Source organism: Mesoplodon mirus (genome assembly GCF_964341445.2).
Source record: "Mesoplodon mirus genome assembly, chromosome: X".
In the NCBI taxonomy this organism is placed as follows: domain Eukaryota; kingdom Metazoa; phylum Chordata; class Mammalia; order Artiodactyla; family Ziphiidae; genus Mesoplodon; species Mesoplodon mirus.
This window is the reverse complement of record NC_138981.1, coordinates 9,370,466-9,398,407: the sequence shown is the minus strand read 5'-3', so window position 1 is coordinate 9,398,407 and position 27,942 is coordinate 9,370,466. Positions and strand designations below refer to the sequence as shown.

General features: G+C 41.0%; 1 protein-coding gene across 3 annotated transcripts in view; it reads right to left on the bottom strand.

Annotated features, from left to right (window-relative positions):
• Nucleotides 1-27,942, bottom strand: part of FRMPD4 (FERM and PDZ domain containing 4) — a gene marked incomplete at both ends in the record, with an annotated part of 745,437 nt that overhangs the window by 517,871 nt on the left and 199,624 nt on the right. For 2 of the 3 annotated variants that reach the window (XM_082608887.1, XM_082608888.1), the window contains one exon: nt 16,493-16,533. The exons of the other annotated variant lie outside the window; for it this stretch is intronic. In XM_082608887.1, coding sequence (XP_082465013.1) covers nt 16,493-16,533 — 41 coding nt within the window. Of the gene's footprint in view, nt 1-16,492; nt 16,534-27,942 lie in introns of those variants that run through there. 3 annotated transcript variants of the gene reach the window in all.

The following is a 27,942-nucleotide window of genomic DNA, read 5'->3' as shown; positions in this document are numbered from 1 at the left end:
AGTTATACATATACATATGTTCCCACATCTCTTCCCTCTTGCGTCTCCCTCCCTCCCTCCCACCTGAGACATTTTTATTATGAACTATTACACCTTATCCAATCAATGAGAAATTAGCAATAAGAAATGCACAATTGTAAAATTCTTTTGAATGACACCCAAACAAAAGTGCCTAATAAATTAATTGGTTTTTATCATAAACACCAAGAAAAATTACTTTCAATTTACTTAATTGTTTATAATTATCTTTACAAACTTACTTTCAATCACAGTATTAATACATTCTTGTTGGAAATAATGTGTTCATTACAGAACAGCATGAAAGAAAAGATCTTTTCAGTTTGTGTAAACTCGAATCCTGTCGTATAAGGAACACAGGGAAGCACACACCCCACTCACGGAAAACTCCGGCCCTGTGAGCTGTTCCTCATGAGGGCAACCACTGTCATCAGCCGATGAGTCAGTGGGTAATTACTAGTTATCCATGTAACCATCCCTTTCTGGAGATCAATTTAGCAAATCCTCTCTGTTCTCCAGAGCTGGCATAACCAACAGTCATTTCCTCTCCTTCTTTCCTCCCAGAGTCTCAGTTCTGCAGAGGCATCAGATGGCTCTGTGCTGGGCTGGGGGTGGGATGGGGGTAGTGGGAGCTGAGGTCCTCTCCCACACTAGAAACTGACTCTTAATTCAGAGAAGCCACTGCTATTTTGAGTGAGACAACTCTTCATTATACAGAACTGTTTGGCTCATGTTAGGATGTTTGGTAGCCCTGGTCCCTTCCTGCTATATGCCCATAGGACCCCTGCCCCCAACACTATAAACAGTTGGAACCCTCATGGCCATTGCCCAACAGCTGCCCCCCCCCCCCGGCTGAGAACCACTGGTTAGAGAACCAGGGGTCAGCAAACTTTCTCTATAAAGGGCCACTTGTTAAATATTTTAAGCTTTGTGGGTCATATGGTTTTGTTGCAACTACTCAACTCAGTCACTGTAGTACAAAAGCAGCCATAAATTATACGTAAATGAATGGGTATGGCTGTGTTCTAATAAAACTTTATTTACATAAACAGGTAGCAGACTGTATTTGGTCCATAGATCATAGTTTGCCAATGTTCACGAGTCTAAACCAGCCATGGTGATTCCCTTCACCAGGAAGATTTAAGAAAGACATGAGACACCATGATAATTCTGGACAATGCAAGATCAAGGGACTCTGCTATGAGGTTTTGGGGAAAGTTTTCCACACTCAAATAAGGGAGGCATGGAAGAAACATATTCTGCTCCCTTTTCACCTTTGGCCTTTTTGTGTGTGAAGATATGATAGCTGGAGCTATTGCAGTCACTTTGCAACCACAAGAGGTACAGTCTGTATGCTGAGATGGCACATGAGAAAAACAACAAAACCCAGAGCCCTGGAATCCAGTTAAGAAACCCTAAAATGGCCCTACCTCTGAATTTCTTATGTGAGAGAATAAGCTGTCCTCCTCTTTAAGCTATGTTAGTTGTGTTTTCTATTGCTTGCTGATGACAGCATGTTAATGAATACACTTTGAATTTGATCATAAAGCAGTAAGGGTCATATATTTCTACTGGAATATGAGTATAGTGTCCACATTGACACTTGTTAGCTACCTCCAAAATTCAAGTGTTTATTCTGGCAACAGTAGCCTTGTTGCTGTTCTCCAAGTGCAGCTCCGAATAAAAGAGAAAATACTGGAGAAGAACTACATGTTGATTGCTTCCTCAACTTCTTTTCCCTTCTTTCTCCATGCTACCAGAACCCTAATTCTGAGCATTAGGATCTCTGGGAAGGTGAGCCAGAAATGAACATCTCATTGCCCTTTGCTAGATGTGGCCATGTGATCCATTCTAGTCAAGGAGACTCTAAGGGAAGATCCTCAGCTTCTGCAAAAGATGTTCCTCCATTATTTAAAAAAAAAAAAAAGCCACACACGAAAAATGCTCACAGCACTCCAGCCATGCCCTGTTTCCTGACTCTGAAGCCAGTCATATGATGATGTGATGCCTGGAGCTGTGGCAACCACTTTACACCATAAGGTAATAAGCACAAAGCTGGTGAAGCACAAAGAAGGACAGAGCTTGAGTCAATGGAGCCCGATCCAGGAACCACCATCCTCTAGGAATATATTGTTTAAGCCAGAGTTAACCAAGCTTTCCTTTACTTGTAGCTAAAATATCCTAACCAATAAACTCATAATAAGAAAGCATTAAAAGGATGACATTTTTTAACCTTAAAACATAGAAGCTATTTAGGTTATACATGAAGTACTAAATATAGGTGTCCCTAAATAAGCTCCCCATGGTGTAGTGGAGTTTTGATATCCACCTCCTAGAAAGTAGACATGATAGGATGACCCTGTAGGGCTGGCCCAGGGGAGCCACGTCCTCTTCTGTTTCTTCTTCCTCTAAGCAAGCCTATTTTTCCAGTGTGGTTTCTACACTTCCCTTCAAGGCATCCACCCATCATAGCAAAGCAACCAGTGGACAAAGGGGAAAGAGTTTATCACCCTCTTGCTTTGAATCCTTTACTACGTAGCATGTAGGGGTTATTACATCTTCTTTGTGGGAAAGAAAGCAAGCACGGCAGGAGTATATAAACATTTACAACACAATTCCTATTCAAGTTGTTTAAAATCTATTTGGGAAGAGAAAATACTGTTCACAGTAGGAACATTTATACAGAGAATCATCTGTAAGTGCAAAGTGATATTATCTAATTTCTCCTTTATGCAGAATTTCAAAAAAAGCCCAGAAAGATAAAAATATTTTTATATCTAAATCTGTATCTACATATTCATTTGTGATTGTCTTTCCATCAAGAGCTACTTTAAATGACATTTGATGACATAGGACAGGAGTCAGCAAACTTTCCATAGAGAGGCACCTGTTTTCGGCTTTGTGAGTCATCTGGTCTCTGTAGCAATGACTCAACTCTCCCACCATATCGAGAAAGCAGCCATAGACAACACATAATGGGCGTGGCTGTGTGCCAATAAAACTTTATTTATGGACACAAATTTGAATTTCATATAATTTTCACGTGTTATGAAATATTATTCTTCTTTTGATTTGGGGAACCATTTAAAAATGTAAAAACCATTTTTAGCTTTATACAAACACAGGCTGCAGGGGTTGGACTTGGCCCATAGGCTGCAGTATGCCAACCCCTGATCCCTGACCTAGGACACAGGAAAAATTTAAAATGACTTCTAGGTCAGCATTAAAACTGAGTTATGCCCAGTATAGTTTTATGCATGTATCTTCTTGTGTTCAGATGATCTTTTAAAAATGTTAACACATACACCTATAATGGCCAGACTCTGATGAAACATATCACTATATTCCAGAGAAATGGAAGTTTATGGAGTTATACATGACCACATCAGTACCAGAGCGACATAAACGAAAGGAATAAACAGTAGAGAGGGACCAGGCACTTTATTGCCGCCTACGCGTGTTTCATCAACTTAGTTAAATAGCACTCTATTCTTCAGCCTGTCAACATGATCTCAACCGGAAAGCCAAATTATGAACTAATGGCATCATAATCAAATTACAGTCCTAATGGAAACATCCATCAATATATCCCCAGAACATGGTTCTCCAAAAACACCAAGTTGTCATCTTTGGTGAACAGAAGATAGTCAGAGGATACAATTTTTAGGATTGCTGTCAAAATGTAATAAAATTTAAGGTTAAAAAACTTATACTATTCTTTGTTGGGTGGTGGGAACCAAAAGAAAAGTATTTTTTCTGTTTATATTCCTATCAGAGAAAGACCTATCTAGATATTAAAAACTGAAGGAATTTTGCTTCAGAGTACTCAATTCTATACAAAAAAAGCAAGAGATCATTTTTATAATGATATTTTTCCAGTTTTATCTTAATTTGCTAACAAAAATTACTATTAAAATTTTATATATCTGAAATTTCTATTACACCTTGTTGATATATATCCTTAATACAGTAAACCATCTCTTATGCTTCATTCATCGTAAACAGAGAAAACTAATTACAGGTTAAAACTGTCTGAGTCAGCAATTTAACTTTTCATCCAGGGCAGATTTTTCAACATTTTATCACATTTTTGGAGATCATATTTACCTAATTTTTGTTCTTTTGTCTCAGTAAACTTTCTTCCCCCCCCAGCTCCTCCAATCTAATAACACTTTTATTAGTTTCTTGTGTATCCTTTCAGCATTTTTTAATGTAAATACAACTGTACTGTTGTGTAATTTTCTATGTTCACTTAATAAATACATCCTGGAGATGGTTCTATACAACTGCATAGAGTGTTCCCTTGTTCTTTATTTTTTATAGCTGCGTAGTATTTCACGCTATCTTAATATATGTTCTTATAGATGTATTTCTTAGAATTTGCTTATTCTATGGTAAAATTATGGAAGTCTAGAAATGAATTAAATTTAGAGGGAATATCACGTAATTTCCCCAGTTTACAAATGTGAAGAAACAGAGATCTGACTTGCTGGAAACCTACTGAAGTTCCTACCACCATTAATCAAGCCTTCCATCCCCAAATGCCTCAAATTTTCTCATTAGGTTAACTTCTATGACAAATGCTGCTTGTCAACTTTAATACCATTGAGGAACCAGAATGTCCACAATTTTAGCATAAAGTTTAAATATCATTTTAATGGCATCTCAAATTACCTTGTGACTTTTATGAGTTTTGAAATACTCAGTATGCTATTATTAATGTCATAAAAAGTACGCTCATGAAATCCAAAGACTTCACTGTAAAGATATTCATTACATTATTATCCAAAGCAAAACACTGGAAAGGATCTAAATTTTAATTAAATAGGAAGTCATTCAGTAAACTGTGGTATATATAGCTGTTTATTTCATATTTATAAAAAAATTGTAATGATATAAGAATATAATATTTTAAAAAATTTAAGTATAGAATTGTGTATACAGGATATTAACTATGTAAAATAGATGGAAAGGTTAAAGAAAATAGAGAGACAACAGTGATTATATCTGGCTGGTGTAATTTCAACTATTTATATATATATATTTTTTCTTCCTTTATATATTCTATATTCTCAAAAACTTTTTACAATAAAGTTATCTTCTATAATCAGAAAAATCATGTTAAAATCCTACTGATATTATTTGGACTCTTAGATTTATGTGGGTACCCTATCACTTTTTTGAAATTCAAATTTGTTAATAATATAATCCTAGGGCTCAAAAATCAAAAGAAAATAAAAATATAATGTGTGGATGGGGAAATGGGAACCCACCCGTGTCTCCTATCTACCCAGTCCCTCTCACCCATAATCCCCTGTAGCCCTATTTTACAGAGTTAAATACTGTTCTTAGTTTTTTGTGTATCCTTCTGGTCATTCTTATGCAAACACAGTAAATATATACATTAAATTCCCTTGCCTTTTTATACAGCTTTGTACCTTACTATTTTCAAGTAACAATAAATATATGAGAGATCTTTGGATGTCACTGCATATAGAGCAGGTCCTGTCCTGTTCTTTTTCCCCACAGCCATACTGCATTTCATGTTAATTTTTCAGCCAAGTTCTCATCATTCAGTGTGATATTTGAAAAGAGCAATATAAAAACTAACCCTAGGTCAAATATGTGCACTTTAACAAGACAATGCCTTTCCTTCAGTATAGTGATGATTCCACTTGCTAGTTCTTTATTTCCTTTTCCAAATACACTGTATGCAAGATACCCTGATCATATTTTGTTTTGTTTTTTTAACTGAAGTATAGTTGATTTACAGTGTCCTGTTAGTTTCAGGTGTACAGCACAGTGATTCAGTTATATATATATATATATATTCTTTTTCAGGTTCTTTTCCCTTATAGGTTATTACAAAATATTGAATATAGTTCCCTGGGCCATACGGCAGGTACAATAGGTCTTTGTCATGGGTTCTTTACTATCACATTTAAGTACCTAAAACTCTCATTATCAAATCTTTAAGTATGTTACAAACATTATGTACAATTCTTTCCTAGCAGTAGAGAAACAATGTGTATAATTGGACAAGACTAGGATATTGAGGACTAGAAGAAAGGGAAAGAAAACAAATGTGAGACTGTTGAGGATCCAGGCTCAGATGGAAGGCTGGGTCCCAACCTGCAGGGTTAGGCAGTGGTTCACTGCCAAGTGTCCAACAGGCACAGTAAATGAGCATTGACATCAGATCCTAAAAATCAGGAGCAGTCCGATCTGCTGAATCAAGTACAGAAGCACGCATATCTGTGACAATCAATACTTGACTTCATGTGGAATACAGCATGCTTTCACTCTGATTCATTCATAATTCACCAAATACTCTCTCAATATCTACTCTGAATCAAGAAGTTTAATAAAAGCCCCCTTTGGGGCTTCCCTGGTGGCGCAGTGGTTGAGAGTCCGCCTGCTGATGCAGGGGACACGGGTTCGTGCCCCGGTCCGGGAAGATCCCACATGCCGCGGAGTGGCTGGGCCCGTGAGCCATGGCTGCTGAGCCTGCACGTCCGGAGCCTGTGCTCCGCAACGAGAGAGGCCACAACAGTGAGAGACCAACGTACCGCAAAAAATAAATAAATATAAATAAATAAAAGCCCCCTTTAGGGGGCTTGCCCTCAAAGAGCTCATAAAAGAGATACAGTGGACTCAATTGTAATATCTGGATTCAACTGTAATATCATATGTACCAGTCAACTACTGCCATGATAATGCTGCATAACAAACCTCCCCAAAGCTCAGTGTCATCCAATCATAAGTACCTGTTTTCATGATCACAGGTTTGCAGAATGATGCTGTGCCATGAATCTAGCTTCTGGAACCAGCAGGCCAACCCAGGCAGTTCTTCATACAGTAATGTTATAAGCAAAAAAGAAATGCACACTGCCTCTTAAGGCCTTCTACCCAAGCTGATGCTCTGACTCCTGCCTGTGTTCTATTGGCCAAAGCAAGTCACAAGCCCAACAGCAAAATGGGTCAGGGAAGGACACTCCACCTCTAACAGGAGGAACTGTAATGTCACACAGAAAAGGCTTGGATTCAGGGAAGGTTTAAGAATTGGGAACAAAAGTGCAATCTACCACATAGTGAATAAATGCTATGATAAAGTTAGGGCATGCGATGCCTAGCAGAGACTAGGTACACAGCTAGACTAAATTTCCTAGCCACTCTCACTTTTAGACATGCCCAGGGTTCCAGTTAATGAAGTGTGGGTAGAATGATGTACTTCAATTCCAGGCATGGTCCTTCAAAACCTCCCATCCAGTCTTCTCCCATTTCTCTCCCCTCATCGTCAGCTGAACCTTGGTGGGCAGGGCACCCTTGAATCGCATACTGAAGAGGAGAGAGCCTCCATCTTCCGGGTCCTCTGAGTGTGTGCAGCAGAGCTCCCTCAATCCATCAGGAAGCCCTATTAGGGGCTCCAAGTGAGCAAGAAATAAACCACTTATTCTCAAATTGGGGGGTTAATCTGCTAAAGCAGTTAGATTATTTTAACTAACAAAAGATGCTAATCAAGCAAATCTCACACAATCCAAGATTGGGATTTAACCCAGGATTGGGGAGATGGAAAGGCTACACGGAACAAGCATAGATTACAAACTTAAAGAGAAAAGACAAATGGTCGTTTGCTAGGTGAAAAGGGGGCAAGGTAAAGATTGTTCCAGACAAAATGAAGAGTATATTTAAAGGCTCAGAGGTGTGACAAATTTCCAAAAATAAGACACCCAAAGGAAACAAAGGAAATGGGGGCCAACCCCAAAAGGGTGGAGATAAAGACTGTGGATTTTCCCCTAGGGGCATTAAGGAGCAAGAAGATAGACAGAGAGGATCAGATATGCACTTTAGAAAGCTTCTAAATTCACCTCCAAGTCGTATAGTATGTGCTAACAACAGGTGGAGACCCCAGAGTGGGCGGGCAGGGATGGCTGGGTGCGGGGTGTCTCCCCAGGCACAACTCCCTTTCCCCCTCCTAGCAAAGCAGGCAGACACCCAGGGTACGGCTCTAGCCCCGAAGGGGAACTTGAGTCCTGGGCAGAGAGCTCAAGGAAGAACAGTAAGATGCTCCTGTCAAAGGCCGAGAGCAAATATTGTAGGTCTTGTAAGCCACGTGGTCTCTGTCAGTACCATTCAACCCTGCCATAAGCAGCCACAGACAACACGGAAGCAAATGAGCATGGCTGTGTTCCAATAAAACCTTATTTACAAAAACTGGCAGGAAATGAGTAAATGAAAATAGAAGTAAACATATCAGGTGGACTAGAGCGTGCCAACCTGTGCCCTAGGCCACAAAGGGAGGCAATGCCCTGAGCCATAATGCAGGTGGGCATGGGAGGGGCTTGCAACAAAACTAATCCCAGACTTCATCCTCTGTGTCCCTGAGACTGCACCTGCCCCTGCCTTGACACTAAGACTGGTGATGGGACTGTGATTCTCATAAGAGACAAGCACTCTGCACTCCAGTTAGAGGGCCGTTGTAAAATCACCATGGTTAGATGTATGAGCCAATGTAGAACAGTCTAGAGTTGGCCAGATGGCTTCATGCTCTCCACGACAGCAATCTTCCACCAGTTAAATAATCGTGCCAGTTAAATATATAAATATACTCCTTCCTACATTCAGTGGGTGAATTTTAACATTAATTTGAAAAACTCTGGACTATTGTGTTCTTTAAGGCTCATCTCTGTGAGATAATTATCATGTCCGTATTTTCAGTTAAGCAAATCTCACACAATCTTTGAAACATAGGAAAACAACCAAAATAAACATTAAAACCCTATAGCAAATTGGAATTGTAGGGAAATTGCTTTTCCTTTCCTTTCCCTTGTCAAACTTGAGATACATTTCTTTCATTAAAATGACAGTATTTTCCTATCATTCAAAAAGGACTTCCTAAAATAAAAACTTACTGACACCTATAAAAACTCATCGTAGCATAATACTAATTTTGCTTGTTGGGCTTATAGTAGTAAAACACAGAGTTCTTAGAAGTCCAAGTCGATGAGTTCTAAACCATTAATCATAGAAAACAAAAAAACTGCTTCAAATGTCAAAACAAAACTAGTTGATTCTCGGAGAGCTAGTGTAAGAGTAGGCCATTTATTTTTAACTTGTACACTCCTTTCCACTCCTGAGTTACTGACCCTGATCACTGTCCAGCTCAACAAGTTACGATAATTCATTTATAATAAGTATTAGAATGGGTTGTACATGACTTTACTCACTTATTACTTAGTACAGAGTATTCATTGTATGCCAAATTCTGTAACCATACTTGAAAGTGCATTTCTAAAACCAAAGTGCAGGAGGAAACCCTCTCATCTCTTTGCCAGGAAAAAAATGGGAATGTTAACTTTGTTATCTAAAACTAAGGCTTAGGTTTCTTCAAGATACTTTGCACAACTTAAGTACATAATGACCTAAATTGTTCAGAAGCAAGGTTGCATACTTTTGATATGTCTTTGCTATAAAGAACTAAAGGCATATAAGTGATATCATACGATATTTGTCTTTCTCTTTCTGACTTACTTAGCTCAGTATGATAATCTCTAGGTCCATCCATGTAGGTGCAAATGGCATTATTTCAGGAAGGGGGGCCGGGGAGGGATGGATTGGGAGTTTGGGACTGGCCAATGCAAAGTATTTTATATAGAATGGATAAACAACAAAGTCCTACTGTAGAGCACAGGGAACTATATTCAATATCCTGTGATAAACCATAATGGAATAGAAAAAAATTTGAAAATTAAAAAAAAAGAACTAAAGGCAGTCTAGCTTTTCATTACAATGCTCTCAATCAAATCATAAGAAAGTCAGGTTAAACTCAACTGCAAATTAATACAGCCTACCTCAAGTCCTCTGTCTACAAGTAAATCCACTTATCTAGTTTTCTTTCCATGTGGAAAAAGATTAATGAAATTCATGAACCATTAGGAGCGGGTGGCTCAAGTGTACGGTAAGGAAATACCAGGCCTTCTCCTGTGGACTTATCAGCTCTCCGCACACGTTGGTTGAGGCCATACAAGTACCGTTGCCCATTCTTTTTCCATCCATGTCGAACTAGAAGTTGAAAGGCTTATGGAAGGCAAGTATCACTCTAACAAGTATTTCTCCAGCCCAAAGACAGTGGGCCAACTTAGTGACCAAAGAATAAGCATACAAAGTTGTCCCCAAGTGCAACAAATACCACTAGGGCAATTATGTGCACTTCTGATGTTCAGTGTCCCTACAGTTAAGTAAGTAATTTGCGATCAGAAGTTTAAGAAAGATAAGGGCTACATTAACTGTGAATGTACACTGGTGAATGCACGTATTTAATATGCTAAATTTAATAAGTGTTGACAAAGTTTCTCTCCTTAAAACAAACTCTAGCCAGGCTCCTCTGAGCTCTCCCTCAACTAGGCCTCAACCTTGGCCTTTAAAGACCTGGACAAACAGTAACTTAGTTTCTTACAGCTCAAGGCTACATCCCTACAATGACTCCAACTCCCCTGAAAGTGCCTGTGGAGAAAATTCAAGGCTACAAAAGAAGTGACTATTCCAGTCCACACCTGAAGATGGGGCCCCTGTCTCCCAGCCTCTGTGGGAGGGCAGGAGCCTAACTTTGGTAACAGCCAGTTAACAAAGCTAGATGGGCTTCACAGGGACCAGCCCCTTCTTGCTTTTTGTAATTGTTCACTTCCTTGCCTGTACTGAGCCCCAGCGCTCTCCCTCCCTATTCCCTCATCCTTCCTTTAAAATGCCCAGTCGCCTGTGTACAATTGGAAGTCGTGTTCACACCAGCCTCTTTTCCCTATTGTAATAGTATATTACAATAGTGTATTAGTATATTACTTAGTATATTACTAAGGTAATAATACCTGCCACTTTAGTATCTGGCTCTGCTGATCTCTGACAGTGTGTATTTGGTTATGCTTCTGCCCACACACACGTGCTGATAACATAAAGAAGAGAAAATACGAAAAGGCACTGTTTCACCCAGGAGTCAGCAAACTGTTTCTGTAAAGGGCCAGATAGTAAATATTTCATGCTTTGCTGGCCATAAGGTCTCTGGAGCACCTATTCAACTTCGCTGTTGTAGGGAATTCCCTGGCGGTCCAGTGTTTAGGACTCGGCGCTTTCACTGCCGTGACCCGGGTTCGATCGCTGGTCGCTGGTCGGGAGCTAAGATCCTGCAGGCTGAGCAGCGTGGCCAAAACAAACAAAAAACTGTTGTAGAGCAAATGCAGCCATAGACAACCAGCAAATGCATGCGCATAGATAGCTGTGTTCCAATAAAACTTTATTTATGGACACTGACATTTTAATTCCATATTATTCTTATTTTGATTTTTTGAACAATTAAAAAATTTAAAAGAAATTTTAAAACCATTCCTAGTTCACAGGCTATATGAAAACACTCAGCAAGCCAGATCTGGCCCACAGGCCACAGTTTGCCAATCCATGGTTTAAGGTATTAATAATTTTCTTTCCTTGCTATGACTAGCTTCCAAAGTTCAAGATCATTTGATGGTAAGTGTAGATTTAAGGACTGCATTTCTCAACAAACTAAAAAATGCTCCTGATTTTTCTCATTGAGCCAAATATGAAATTAGTGGTTTTAAGTCCATTCCTTAAAGAAAAATTTCTAGTTCACCAATAATGGGTATTCTCTCATAGTTAAACATCCATGCAAACTCCAAATGGAATAATAAGGTAATAAAGTTGAAGTCTGTGTGTGTATGTAATTATTAGAGAAATGCAAATCAAAACAACAATATCACCTCACACCTGTCAGAATGGCTGTCATCAAAAAGTCTACAAATAACAAATGTTGGCAACGATGTGGAGAACAGGGAACCCTCCTACACTGTTGGTGGGAATATAAATTGGTGCAGCCACTATGCAAAACACTATGGAGGTTCCTTCAAAAATTAAAAATGGAACTACCATATGATCCAGCAATTCCATTGCTGGATATATATCTGCAAAAAAAACTGATAACACTAACTCAAAAAGATACATGCTCCCCTATGTTCACAGAAGCACTATTTACAATAGCCAAGATATGGAAGCCACCCAAGTGTCTATCAACAGATGAATGGATACAGAAAGAAGATGTGGTATACATATACAATGGAATATTACTCAGCCATAAAAAAGAATGAAATTCTGCCATTTGCAGCAAAGTTCATGGACCTAGAGAATATTATGGTAAGTCAGACATAGAGAGACAAACACTGTATGATATCATTTATATGTGGAATCTTAAAAAATAAAACAAATGAATGTATAAAGCAAAACAGAAAAAGACCCACAGATATAGAAAACAAACTAGTGGTTACCAGTGGAGAGAGGGAAGGTGGGGGCAAGATAGCTACAGGGGATTAAGAGATACAAATTACTATGTATAAAATAGATAGGCAACAAAGATATATTGTATAGCACAGGGAGTTATAGCCATTATCTTGTAATAACTTTTAATGGAGTATAATCTGTAAAAATACTGAAACACGATGCTGTACACCTGAAACTAATATAACATTGTAAATCAACTGTACTTCAGTAATAGAGGGAGAAAGAGAGAGAGAGAGAGAGAACGAACAGGTGGAAAGTTCGTAAGCAGAAAGTGAGAATTTCCAGGTCATGCTTTTAAAGTACAAGCAAGTTTCACTTCATCTGACAATCTATATCAAATTCTGATAGCAAGAAGGTAAATTCACTTGCCCCAAAGAGAAAGAGAGAGATGCTTGAAATGGTACATAGCCTGAACTAGACATCTTCCCCAGTACGGCTAACGACTAGACTTTCACAGCTGCAAACTAGCAACCCCCGGGAAAGTAGAGTTAAATATTCCTAAAACAGGAATCTAGTTCTGTTATGAAACTGTTCATCATTTCACCTCATGACAGCCACGAAAAACAGGAGAGCTCAGAAAGGACTCAGACGATGAGCAAGTAGCATTTTTAATAAAATTCAAATCCAGAGTCTTTGGGAGTTTTTCGTTGCTAGCCTCCAGAGTCACTATTATCAGCAACATTAATGCAATTACTTGGGTAAAAAGGGAGATGGGAAAAATCTGACCTTTGCATTGCTTCTTTAACTTCCTTTTTTCCCTAGGAAATATTTAATTCTGAATAAGGTAAAGGTAAAAGAAGTTTAGTAGTCTCTAAAAAGGTTTTACATAAAATCTGAGGAAACTATAAATATATATATATATTTTTTTTCTTCCTCAAATGTATACCTAGAACAAAATTAGCACACTGTATTATTTGTCACTGCTATGTACCACAAAACCCATGCAACTATTAAGACAATGTAAAATAAAGCAGCCCCCAAATTTACCTAATACTACAAGAAATAATCTTCACATTAATAACTGGGACCAAATCATTATCTCAAAGTGTGCCATTTTGCTTAAAGAAAAGAAATCTTCATTTTTTCAATCCATGAATGCACTGCTCAGTTTAATAACCCCCCTATGAGTTTGGGGTCTCAAATTTCTTCCCTCAGGCAAAGGGGGCATAATCATATGTTCTTCTACTGAACTGCATTCTTCTATAAACATTTCAAAGAGTGCATCTGCTTTACAGATGAAACAGTCGATACAAAGAACAGTAACAATAAAAATATATGCCTATTTTGTAATGCTCTCATCTACAAGGATGGAAAATGATATATAACTGTTACCAAGGAAACAGTGAAGTAAAATTGCATGTATCAAGCAGTTTAATAACCAGAAAATTAAAAGAACAAGGAAAAAATCATCTCCAGATAGAACCATGACACATTGTGCCACCCACAATGGATGCAATCAAGGGTCACAACTCAAAAAGATGATGTAAAGGGTCCCAACCTGCCAGTTATTCCAACGCTTGGCAGTCTTTTTTTTTTTTTTTCTGTTTTTAAATGATGGTTATAAGATGTAACTGGATTCTTGAGGGGCAATTTGAATTCCGACTTTTCACATGATTAAAAGAGCATAGATTCTGGTAACAAGTGGTTAAATGTAGGTACTTTGAAAAGTCAAAACATGCTGTTTATTTATTCCAGTGTGGATTAATATTCTCTTGGAATTCTCTGTAATTACCACTTTCTTTACTCACCGGTGGGACAGTTAGCAAATATCAGACAGCAAATGCTTTCTGAAATAACATTTAGAAACTCAAGTTCAACTCGCTTAGGAACCAAAGGCAAGGCTAAGGCCTGGGATAACCACGTGTGTTCACCTCTAAACCAGGAGAATTTTAAGCACTCAAGTAACCACGCTGATCAAAGCTAAATCCTTTAGGAAGATTATCCATTCTGAAATCAGGAAAATCCTGCAGTGTTAGCACTTTTATACTTCACCTTTGAGAAAATAACTTGATTTCTGTAATGGTGTTTAAAACACACACACAAGACTTTATTCCTTCAAGAGCAGAAACAAGCAGCTGCAAACATGTGTTTCTGCATGCTGATGACCCTCCAAAGGTATTTCTATTTCAGCTTGGGGACAATCGTCGAGCTCACACTGAGAAACAAGAAGAATTCTTAAGGAAGGGCGATTTCTTAATCGGCACATAAGCTCAGAACATGTGCAGCTTCTCTCTTTAGAATAAACACTCTATTTGGATCACGTTAAGGATAGAAAGTGAAATTCACACTCATTTACTAAATTTTAACCTCTCTTTAAAATAAGATACTAATCCCTCACAGCCTGGCTTGGGTTTGCAACAACTCAGATTTGTGAATATCATGAGGGCATTCTAGAATTGTAAAAGAGTATAAAACATCTTTTCACTGATACACAGCACTGTCTTCCCCCAAGCTCCAAAGTTTAAGGACGAAACCTAGGCTCTAGATGTTTTGTTAATCTTAACGTTTTTAGCATTTGAGGCAACCAACATCTATCTTGGTTACTTTGAACTATATTATTGGTTGAACCTCTCTTTCCCTTGGGCAAGCTCTCTGTCCGTGGGCAACTGCTAAACTATTGCTCACAGCCGTTTCCCATCCATGGTTCATGATTTGACAGCTGTTTATAATCCAGCCATAGGCAGCAGTGGGCAGGAAGTTAATAGAATAGAGGTGTGAAGCCACGGCCCTCAATGATACAGATGTGAAATCAAACAATGTGCCACACTACAATCATCCACCACCCAACTTACTAGTCTTCTGATACGCAGGCCAATACCTCTTGGTGGGTGGACATACTTACCCATCAACTGTATACCTCACGTCTTCCAAGACTAAGTTACACTGGGGCCCTCTCCCTGGGAAATCTGCTTGTAACGTTAAGACACACCCATGTGAGTAGAGAAGAAAGGTGGAGATGGGCAAGAAGAACAAATAAAGACCTGTGGATGTTGGAGAGAGGCCCATCGGAATGGCAACATCCAAAATGAATGTTTCTGAAATGGCCCAAACGTAATTTAGCCAAGTCAGCATACATTTCTGACTTGGGCTATCTGACGCTACTCAATCTTGCCTCATGCAATCAACACGTCCCACCCTAACGCTTATGATTCTCTCACGGCTGCAAGCAAGTCTAAAGTGTGCCCCGAAGACCTCTGCGGTCTCCTTCCTAAGGTCGTGGTAGTAACTGCTGTCAAGAGCTCGGGGAGAAGAAAGCCAGTGCTTCCAGAGACTTGGGCAGAGAAGGTGGGGCATGTCTTCTAAGACTTCTCACACCGGGCTCTTGCCACTGAAGCCACACTGCAAGAAGCATGCACCTACTTCCTGGGGTTGCTGAAGTCTTTGGAAGCTAAGCAGGGCAGGAGACGTAGGAGGAGTGCTCTGACCAGGTAACACCTAGGCATCCAAAGAGTGGAAATGTTCCTCCTTTATCAGCACTGCCCGACAAATCTGCCTGAATTGATGATTTTTTTTCCGTTTCAACAACATGGCCACTTGGAAGCAAATGTCTAAATCTCTCCAGGCTTAGAACTACATAGTCACCCAAAGAAAGGCTAAAGGTCTTTCTCTTCTGTCTCCATGACCTCAGCATCTAGGTCACTGCTGGGAACACCTGACAGGTTACCTGGGTCAACCTCCAAGCTGACTTTTTGCGGGTGTGGAGGTCCAATTTAGGGGTGGGGGGCAGGGGGTCGCTTTTGGTCACTGCCTCTTGGAAAGCAGGAACCCAAGCTCTAAGCACTTCGGGCTTTCCCTAGCGGGAGCGATTACAACCATCTTCTCTTAGCCCTGAATTATACATGTGACCCCAAGCGCCACTGGGGCTTTTCCTAAGGGAAAACAAACTCGTGAATACTGCTCTATGTGTGAGGGCGTGTGTATCTGTGTGTGTGGTCTACAGCCGTGGCTACACAAGCCCCACCAGCCAGTGAGAGAGAAGTTGAACGCGGCAGCCCCTGGCCACCTCGCTTCAGTCCTAGCTTAAGCCCAGCTGCTCTCTCCGGCTTTGGCTTCTCCCCGAGGCTCCCGAAAAATAAAGCACCAAGTTGCCCGCGGCGGGGGCCCCTGGGTGCACGTGAACCGGCGCGGCCCCTACCTCGAGAGCTTTGCAATCTTCACAAAGCTGAAGACATCCATGCAGGCAGCCGGGGACCCCGAGCGCGGCGGCTCCGTCGCCCCTTGTCACGCCAGCAGCAGCGGCAGCCTCGGCAGCCGCATGGCCGGCCGGGACCTCAGCGCGCCCCGGGGCTCGAGTGGCGGCGACAGCGGGTGGCGGCGGCGGCCCCGGAGAGCCCGCACCTGGAGGCGGCGGCTGCTACCCCCCTCCGGCCGCGGGCTGCGTGTGCATCCCCGGACAGGACCATTGATGGGCGCCGGTGTCGGGAAAACTCAATGGAGAGGGGGCCGGGCCGGGGGCGAGGGGCGGGGGCGGGGAGCGCGGCCCGGGGACCGCCGGGCGCCCGGGGCAGGCGAGGCCCGGACGCTGGGCGCTGCTTCTGCTCCCCGCGTGCCGAAGAGCGCAGACTGAGCCGAGAGGCGGCGGGCGAGCCCGGCACACGCGCGCGCACCCCTCCCGGCACTGCAGCTGCCTCCCTGCCTCCTTCCCCGAGCCGAGTCCCTTCTCCTCTCCCCACCCCCAACCCGCGGGGGCGGGGGGGGCTCTCCTGTCACCCGCTGCGTGTGCCTCCGGATCCGAAAGATCTGATCTAACCGTCTCGGACACACCGGGGCCGTGAACGCTGCCCCCTCCCTCCCCAAACCTAGCGAGAGCCGGGCCACCGCAGATTGCCCAATGCCTCGGCGTGTTCCATAAACAAAACTAGCGATCGGGAAGGAGCGGGGATGGTCGAGGCTGGATCTTTATTGAAGGGGAAGGGGAGGGGGACGCCCAGCGCGGCGGGCTGGATTTGGAGAGCGCACAGTTCCCACTGCTTCCCCCGAACCTTTGGAGCGAGACGTGACAGCTGGGTTGGCTGGGAAGGTGTGTCTTTGGACAGCAGCACCAGGAGGGAGTCGGAGAAATAAGAAAATAAGAACCGGAGGCATTGGGGGGGTGAGGGGAGGGCATAACACACAGCTGCTTCTCACTAGACGGGCGTGAGGGTCCCAGGAGCCAGCGGCACGGAGACTTAATGGGAATGGGTTCCGAATCTAAAGGAAGAGGAAGAGACGACAACGGGGGTCTGGCAGGCAGAGCAGCCGCTTTCTCAAATTCAGCGGTGGGTGAAGATGGAAAAAGCCTTACTCAAAAGACGAAAACCAAAAACCAAAACACAAAAATATAAACACATACCTTAGGCAGAGTAAACTCCAAGTTGCAGCCATTTAGAACTCCTAGCCTTCTCTTTTACATAATTATCTGGGATAATCGCCCCTCTTCATTAACTCAGTTTTATCTCCCGGGAGGTTCTGGCTTCCTCGGGCCCCTTTTTCTTGTCTTTCTCTTGGAGACTCAAGGCCTCTTCTCCAAAATCCTTTAAAATTTCTTCCCAGACTATATGAAGGTCAGATGTCTGCACAAAGTGTGTTCTCCCACCCAGAGGCGTTCACCTGATGGGAGGGCCACCGCAAAGAAAAGATGCCACCCCCGAAATGTTGGAGGATCTGGCCAGCCCGCTTCTAGCTCTCCAAGGGGATTAGAGAAAACAAAATAGGTTTAAAGTTCCCAGACTTCTGCTCCTATCCTGGTCTGTTGCTGTATTTAAAGTCTTCAGTATTCAAGCCTAGTACTTCCAGTTTTTTTTTTTAAAGGCATTTCTTTCAAAAATTAAACATAAAATCAGTAGCAATCTGAAAAATCTAAATGACCTGAAACTCAGGCAAAAAATTCCATTATTTTGAAAATAAATAGAATCAATTTTCCTTTAGCTTCTTATAGACTGGTTTAATTTCATGAACGGGGTTACTACTCATGATCGGAGGAGACAAGAAGGGCCTTGGCTTTTGAACCCCCTGTTGTTTGTGTAAAATAATTATACTTTGGGTCTGCACTGTGGTTGGGAATTTTGAAAGCGCTTTTGCATCTGAGTCTCATAGCAGCCTTGTCATATAAGTAAGGCAGCATATTTAAAAAAGAGAAATCTTTTATTTTTACGCCACAATCTATTCTCAATGTACTACCGATGAGTTTTAAACGCGGGTCAGGTAAGGTTAGTTGTCTGATCCGAACTCTGCAACAGCTCTCCATTGTCCTTGGAGCTAAAGCTGCACTCCTCCAATGCCCAGCGACGCCCTAGATGCCTGGCCCTCGATCCCTCTGACCCCATCTATTACTCCCCACTTCCGCCAGCCCCACCGCCCTTACTAAGCTCCAGCAGCACCGGCCTCCTTGCATTCTTCAAACTCTGCAGGTACCCTCCCACCTCCCACCTTTGGCTCTTCACAGTGGTTGTCCCTTCGGCCTGGAATGCTCTTCTGTCACATATCTGCATGGCCAGCTCCTTCACCCTGTCAAGTCTTTGTACAAACGTCACTTCCAAAAAGCCATCTCTGAAAAGCCTCTTCAAAACTGCAAGACCCACCACACCCTGAGACTCTGAGGCTTCATTAACTGTTTTTTTTCCCTTGTTTCCATAGCACTTATCACCCACTAGTATATTATATAATTTATTTTTAGGTCTGTTGCTTCTAGTCTGATTCTTTTGCTGGAATAAAAGCTCCACAAGGGCAGGGATCTTTTTTGGTTTTGGTTTTTGGTGTTTTTTTTCACTGATGGATCCCAAATGCCTACAACAGTTCCCTGGATGTAGAAGGACCTTAATAGATATTTGTTGAATGAATGAATTTTATGCTCATTAGATTCACAGCCAGAACAATGCTGGCCAAGCATCCCCAGTGGGTACTGCCGCTTCTCTGACCTCACTGCTGATGTTCGTCCATCTCCCACTACTCCTCCATCCCCAGCATCCTTCATCCTCCTTTGGGTTGCTAATGATAACAGTGAAGGCCCTCATATCCTCCAGTTAGTTTTCCCCTTCACCCTATCTACCTTTCCCCAAGAGAGTGGCCACCAAAACCTTCCCTCATCTCTGAGTCAGCATCTGGCAGCAAAGACCAGCTCTTGATCGGGAAAGGGAAGTAAAGCAATGCCTTTGGAGAATGTGTTTTGAAAAAGTGCTCCACTCTGGGGACAGAACAGTTGGGATGCCCTTTTAGAAAAGAGAACCCTATTAATCAAGAATTATTCCAGATACCAAATAGCTATTTATTCAACAGTGAAAGTGACAGGAAATAGGCATTGTGTTTACTTGTAGAGAGACAGCCTTCCTTCAAGACATCTGGTCTACCTGGAACAGCTCGTTGTTGGGCTTTCAATCTGTGCTAATTTGCGCGCTACAGTTATGAATGGTGCAGAAGCCGACTCTCCACAGCGTAACTGCCACCAGGGGGAAACAACTGGCTTCTCCAGGTCTTTATCGTCCTCTGGTACATTAATTATCTAGAATGTTTTCTAATGGATTGATATATTTTTTAAAGTGAAGAGATTCTCCCCATCCTCCTTTGTTTTTCATTGACATAAAAATGGAAGAATCTGCTCCTTTGAAACAAGCTAACACAGCCGGTTTATACCTTTAAGCTCTCTTGGCAGAGAGACAAAGATTTGAGTAGCTGGTCTCCAGGCCCTGTTCCCTCTCTGTGCCAGGTGTGTGCAGCAGAGGTTGGGATAGGTTTCTTTGTCTAGCATGAAATAGATCTGCCTAAAGCAAAGAAAAACCAATGAGTGGCATTTGAGTACATATGTGATTTTCTGAGGTTTTATTTTCAGCCTGGAGACTCTCTAAGGGCCCTTATAAATCTTGTAGAGATTTACCCATTGGAAGCTGTACTACCCAGCCCTGAGAATCTGTTTAATTTGCTTTACTTGGCTCCAAGTGACATTCGGTCATTTCCGAAAACAAAACACTTTCAAACACTGTTGAATGTATTCACAAATAAGAGACCTAAGGGCATCAGATCCACAGCAAGTCATTTAACTTCTCTGAGACTCAGTTTCCCCACCTGTAAAATGGAAATCATAATGTATTCCTACCTTACCTAGAATGAGCCCTTGAGGTTGCATACCAATTCCCAGTTGAGTACACGTGAATTGAGGCACATGGTTATTAACTCCGGAAGGATTTCCACAACTGTCTTGAGCCTTGGCTGTAAAAGTTTCAGCCCCTAAGATCATTACTTTGAAGGTGAAAACATTTGCTTTGATTGATCAGAGGTGGGTGTTTTGCCTAAAAATCAGTCTCATTGCTGCCTGGTCAGTCACCAAAGCCCTAAGCAGCAGTATCTTTTCTGCTCTGAGGGCTTCTCAGGGAAAAGAGGGAGGAATTTCTTCATTACTGTTAAGACCTTATCTCAGGCTAGTGTCAGGACTCTGCTATTGGGCCAGATGTTCCATACAGAATGGCAGCTGAGGATTCTTTTGCTGCAAATTACAGTAGAGAGAGCCCCATGCATTTCTCAGTTGGACTGTAGCATCTTGGCCATATGATCAGTCTCAAAAACAGGAGTAGGTAAAAGCAAGGTAAAAGCAAGGTATCCACTAATTCAGTAATTATTTAAGGAATTTCTCCTATGAACTAGGCACTGTTCTGGGAACTGGGGAATACAGCAGGCAACGAAACAATTTCTGCTCTCATTGACTTTACATTTTAATAGAGAAGACAGATGATAAACAGCAAAATAAGAAAATAACATAAGTAAGAAAAATAGCAGATGGTGATGTGCAGAGAATTAAAGTCATTTTGATTGAAAGGGAGTGACTAGATGACTAAGATCCAATGGTCAAGGAAGATCTCTCTAAGGAGGTGCCTATCAAGAGATGAATGGATAAAGAACATGTAGTATATAAATATAATGGAATATTGCTCAGCCGTAAAAAAGGATGAAGTAATGCCATTTGCAAGAACATGGATGGACCTCCACGATATTATGCTTAGTGAAACAAGTCAGACAGAGACACTCTATGTTATTACTTATATGTGGAATCTAAAAAATAACACAAACAAATGTATATAGCAAAACAGAAACAGACTCACAGATACAGAAAACAAACTAGTGGGTACAAAAAACAAACTAGAGGGACAGGGAGGGGCAAGATAGGGGTATGGGATTAAGAGATAAAAATTACTATGTATAAAATAAATAACAAGGACATATTGTATAGCACAAGGAAATGTAGCCATTATTTTGTAGTAACTTTAAATGGAGTATAACATATAAAAATATTGAATCACTACGTTGTACACCTAAAACTAATATAATATTGTAAATCAACTATACTTCAATAAAAAAAGAAATACCCTACCCTCCAGACTCCTTTCTCCATAGCATTTCACACCATAGGATAATTTAAATTTGTTTTTAATTTCCTATTTCCCCTACCAGAATATGAGCTCCATAAAGGGGAAAGAGGAATCAACAAATATTGCTGATTGAATGAATGGATGATTGATAGAATAAATTACAGTCCATAGAGATGAAGTGAATTGCTTAGAGTCACACACATAGTTAGCAGCTGAGTGAGGATCAGAACCCAGTGTTCCTTGCACTACATCATCTAATGCCTCTCACATCTGAACTAGCACATAATGCATAGCAGACTGTCAGGGAGAGAAAGGGCAACTAGGAGGAAGAGGGAATGCTTCCAGAAGGTGATGATACCCAGTCTTAAAAGGTATTGAAATTTAGTTACCCTAAAGGTAGGGATGGGGTACAGAAGGCTTTCATGGTGACAGGCACAGCATAATAAAACAGTCAGGGGCATGGAGGTGTTGTATGTGCAGGAAATGTGGGCAGTTTGGTGTTGCTTGGTTCTACAGTGAGAAGGGAGTAAAGAGAGATGAACCTTGGAAGGCAGGTAGGGGCCAGGTCATGGACTGTACCTTATAGTCAGTGGGCTTCCAATTTTAACCACAAAATGTTTCTTTCTAAAAGCAATTATTTCCAAGAATCTCAATGCAGAAAGCAAATACATAGTGGGATCTCCTTGTTTGAAGTGGGAACATAGACGCCCCAGCTCAGATAGTATCCCCTTTGCCTTCTTCCACCCCTCCAACTAAGGTGCCCCCATGGGCTCCATATGAACCCAGTTTGAGAACCATGGTTCCAGTGATGGGGAGTTATAGACTGGCTTGAATCAGGGTATGATCTGGTCAGACGGATATTTGAAATAGATCCTTTTGGATCTATTTGGGAAGAAGAATGAACATAAGAAGGCCAGTTCGGAGAATACAGAGGGAGTTTATGGCAGAAGGTGAAGGGATAGAGAATAACTGTGTTGGGGATAAAATCAGCAGGACTACTTATTTGATTATTTGGGGCAGTAGGAAGGGAGGGGTGTCAAGGAACTTTCCCAAGGGTCTAACTTAGATGCCTGGGCCAATGGAAATGCACCTGAGAAAGAGATGCCCAAGTAGCAGTTTTGTTGGAAAAGAAGGCGAATTCACTTTGTGATGTGTTAAATTTGAATGGACTATGAAACACCCAGGTGATGTCCATAGGATGTCAGATGTACACGCCTGAACCCAAAGGGCAGTTGTGACAGGTCAATGAGGCACCAAATATGATAAACTTAGTACAAATGTTAAATTCTCCTTCTCCAGGGGATACTGGGTGTAAATAATTGGGCAATGAATGTTCTCAGAGATGCAGTTGGCAGCTAAAAACAAAGGGATTCTTGAGAAATTAGGTTAAAAAACTAATAAGAGAAGTAAAGGAAGGATTGCTTATTTTTATTTTCTTTCTTCTTTCCTTTCTTTCTTCCTTTCTTTATTTTTTACTTTTTACCTTGCATGTCTTAGTATTCTACAGAGGTGGGCAATGGGACTAGAGGTTAAAAGGTAAGACAAGCTGGTTTTAAAGCTTATTATTTTGATTAGTATTAAATAAGATGATGAATCATGCTGTACATTTGTAAGTTTTCATTTTTCTAAATTCTTTTGTTCTCGATTAGTTCTTGAAATAACCCTGTAAGTTAGACAAGAAAGTTATTACTATCCCATTTGAGTGATGACAAAAGGTAAGACCAGAAAAGCTAAGTGATGACAATAATTTCTCCAAAGTATGAGTATTATTATGAGAAACGCTGGTTCCTAGGGGTAAGTCTGGCAACAGAAGGGTAACTTTTGCATAAAGGTTTGTGGAATAAAAGTCTCTCAAGGTCCACCAACATAATTCAATTTTTTCTCTCATATTTGAGTACCTTAAAGGAGATTCAAAAATTAAAGATGCCGGGACTCCTCTGGTGGCACAGTGGTTAAGAATGCACCTGCCAATGCAATGGACACGGGTTTGATCCCTGGCTGGCGAAGATCCCACATGCTGCAGAGCAACTAAGCCCATGTGCCACAGCTACTGAGCCTGCGTTCCAGAGCCCGCGAGCCACAACTACTGAGCCCATGTGCCACAACTACTGAAGCCCATGCACCTAGAGCCCATGCTCTGCAACAAGAGAAGCGACCGCAGTGAGAAGCCCGTGCACGCAACAACGAAAACCCAATGCAGCCAAAAAAAAAAAAAAAAAAAAAAAAAAAAAATTAAAGATGCCACATAGGGCATTAGAAAGAGCAACAGACAAGGCAGTAGGATTTCTCGGTTCTATTCCCATATCTGTAAATAGAAGTAACCCTTGAGATATTACTTAACTTTTCTTAGTGTTGACTTCCTCATCTGTAAGCTTTATGATTACAATATGTTTGTATATTCCCATTCCCTTCCCCATTTCGTGCAATGCAGATATACAAGTGCATCTTCCTAAAGACCAAGAGATATACCATGTTTTGAGATCCCATCTACTTTGCTAATTCTGTAATCAAGAAGGCTAGGTTTTACAGAAACAAATTCGAGATCAGAGACTTTTACCAGTCAATTGTAAATCTATGAAATAGAAAATTATTAGCTCATTCTCCTACAAGCTGAACTTTATTCAACGTTAAGAACCACATTTGCTACATGTACCTCCAGTAGGCCTTATTAGGTCACCTAATTTCCTTTATATCTTTATCCCCGCCCTCTCTCACCCATTTTGCTCAGGCATATACCAAGAGTCTGTCAAACTAGGAAGGATTATAATTACTGCTTTCCCACCGAATCTCCCCCTGTCTGATAAGGTATGGAAAGAAAAGGGGGAGGAGGTCATTTAAAAGATTCTATTAGTGTATAATTTTCATAATATGAATTCTTACTGTGATGTACCCTGTAACAATATTTTGAATTCCTATGCAACTTCGTATAAAAAGAAAACCACAAAGGCTCATATTTGTCAGAGACATATTTTAATATTTCAGATTCATTTAAAACCTCTCAGATCTGGACTCACTTTTATGCTGTCTTTCTAACATAATGTTCCTGCATCTTATCCCCTGACTAGACAAAAACTAATCAAATCACTTTGAATAACAGCACTTCTGCTTGATGGATAAATCGCTCTAGTTCTGAAGGCTATTATGAGGGTGAACTTTAAGGAAGATACATGTACAAAAATGGCTGTGTTGAGACCGGTTATTTCAGGTTTTAGGAATCTCATTCATGTATTATTTTATTCCTTCATTCATTCAATTAATATTTATTGAACAGCTACCATATGCCATCTACTATATACTAGGCACTACAGAGAGGCAATCAAGATGAACAAGACTTGATTTCTGCATCAAGGGCTGTAGCAGACACTGTTGCCTACTCAACAGGCCTACAACATGCCTACTCTCTCTCTTTCCAGTGGAAATGAAGTCCCTTTTCAAGGGCACCTGAGTATCCACCTCCAATCCAGTACCTCCCCCACAGGCAAACACTGTTTCCTGTCTCCAGATAAGGTCATCAAGCCTTGAGCTGTGGCTATCATCTTGCAACTATGAGACAACAAGCATGGAAATAGAAAGTCAAGATACTGAAGACAGTGGGGTAGAAACTGGACGATATTGTTGAGCTGTAGACCCAACCTTGACTGCTGGCCTTCAAATGTCTTATTTTATGAAATAAATAAATCTCTTTTTTGCTTAAACCCATGATAATCGTGTATTCTGTTTCGTGCACCTGAACACCTGACTAACTGATACAGGAGGTTAACACTGGTTGTGGGACGATGGAGTAAAATAATTTCTCAAATAACTGTAATGTAAGAGATATAATAAGGCAATTATATAAAAAACTAGAGTATAAGATTGATAATCATTATGATATCCCTCATTGGTACAATGCTTTCTGATTTAGAAAAGATTTCTGTATATATCATCTCAGGGTTTACAACAATCCTATGAGACAAGGATTATTACCTCCAATTTGAAAATAATAATACAGAGGTTCAAAGAGGTTAAGTCTTTTGCCACAGATCACATACCAGCAAAGTGGAAGCAGCAGCCCTCAAACAGATGCATCCGAATTTCCAATGTACTGAGCTTTCAACTATACCAGGGCTACTTCAACCAGCACAATGGCCAGGGGCCTGAGGAAACGCCAAAAGAGGTGGGGAGAAGAGGGTAGGGAGGGGGGGGAACAATGTTGAGAGAAAGGAAACATATTGGGAGGGGAAACAAGAGAAGCCTCTGGAAGAAGGGACACCTTTTAAGCTGGGCCTTGAAGGATGGGTGGGAATTCAGAAAAAGATCAGAGGAAAGACCATTCTAGAAAAAGAGAATATCATAAAGATGAAAATAGGAAGATGCAAGTTACACTGAACATGTACTTCAATTGGAGTATAAGCCCTGAGTTACAGAGGAACTAAAGGTATAAGGGACATAAGAATTCTGAAACCAGGCTTTAAATTTCATGCCAAGGACTCCATGCTGGTAGGAAATGGGGCTCCATTAGCAGCTCTAGAAGAGAGACTGTGGAGGCAGTTACAATAGGAAATTGAGCTTTATCAATAGAGGTCTGAGTAGATGAAGGAGGAGAGCCCAGAGTACAGAAACCAGGAAGAGGGTATCTGCAGCGGTCGGTCCAGATAAGGGAGCATGTGATGCTCCAAACTAGGGCATCCAAAATAGAAGAGACAGGATGGAGTTGGGATGGTGACCAGACTTGTCTACTGAGTTCAGGAGATGGTATAAAAGGGAGGAACCAAATGAGACTTCAAAGAATTCAATAAAAGCACGTTTAGGGGAATGACAGAGATGATTGGTCCACTTGCTCCTTCACATCCTCGGAAGAATGTTTTAATTTACTCAAGTCAAACTCCTCCCCAGAACCACTCAAAGGGCTCATTTTTTTTAAACATCTTTATTGGAGTATAATTGCTTTACAATGTTGTGTTAGTTTCTGCTGTATAACAAAGTGAATCAGCTATATGTATACATATACCCCCATATCCCCTCCCTCTTGCATCTCCCTCCCACCCTCCCTATGCCACCCCTCTAGGTGGTCACAAAGCACAGAGCTAATCTCAGCTAGCGGGAAAGCTATCTATATTACATTTGGTAGTGTATATATATCAATGCCACTCTCTCACTTCATCCCAGCTTACCCTTCCCCCTCCCCGTATCCTCAAGTCCATTCTCTACATCTGCGTGTTTATTCCTGTCCTGCCCCTAGGTTCACCAGACCCTTTTTTTTTTTTTAGATTCCATACATATGTGTTAGCATACAGTATTTGTTTTTCTCTTTCTGACTTACTTCACTCTGTATGACAGACTCTAGGTCCATCCACCTCACTACAAATAACTCAATTTTGTTTCCTTTTAGGGCTGAGTAACATTCCATTGTATATATGTGCCACATCTTCTTTATCCATTCATCTGTCGGTGGACACTTGGGTTGCTTCCATGTCCTGGCTATTGTAAATAGAGCTGCAATGAACATACTGGTACATGACTCTTTTTGAATTATGGTTTTCTCGGGTATATGCCCAGTAGTGGGATTGCTGGGTCATATGGTAGTTCTATTTTTAGTTTTTTAAGGAACCTCCATACTGTTCTCCATAGTGGCTGTATCAACTTACATTCCCACCAACAGTGCAAGAGGGTTCCTGTTTCTCCACACCCTCTCCAGCATTTATTGTTTGTAGAATTTTTGATGATGGCCATTCTGACCAGTGTGAGGTGATATCTCATTGTAGTTTTGATTTGCATTTCTCTAATGATTAGTGATGTTGAGCATCCTTTCATGTGTTTATTGGCAATCTGTATATCTTCTTTGGAGAAATGTCTGTTTAGGTCTTCTGCCCATTTTTGGATTGGGTTGTTTGGGTTTTTTTTGATATTGAGCTGCATGAGCTGCTTGTATATTTTGGAGATTAATCCTTTGTCAGTTGCTTCGTTTGAAAATATTTTCTCCCATTCTGAGGGTTGTCTTTTCGTCTTGTTTATGGTTTCCTTTGCTGTGCAAGAGCTTTTAAGTTTCATTAGGTCCAATTTGTTTATTTTTGTTTTTATTTCCATTTCTCGAAGAGGTGGGCCAAAAAGGATCTTGCTGTGATTTATGTCATAGAGTGTTCTGCCTACGTTTTCCTGTAAGAGTTTTATAGTGTCTGGCCTACATTTAGGGCTTTAATCCATTTTGAGTTTATTTTTGTGTATGGTGTTAGGGAGTGTTCTAATTTCATTCTTTTACATGTAGTTGTCC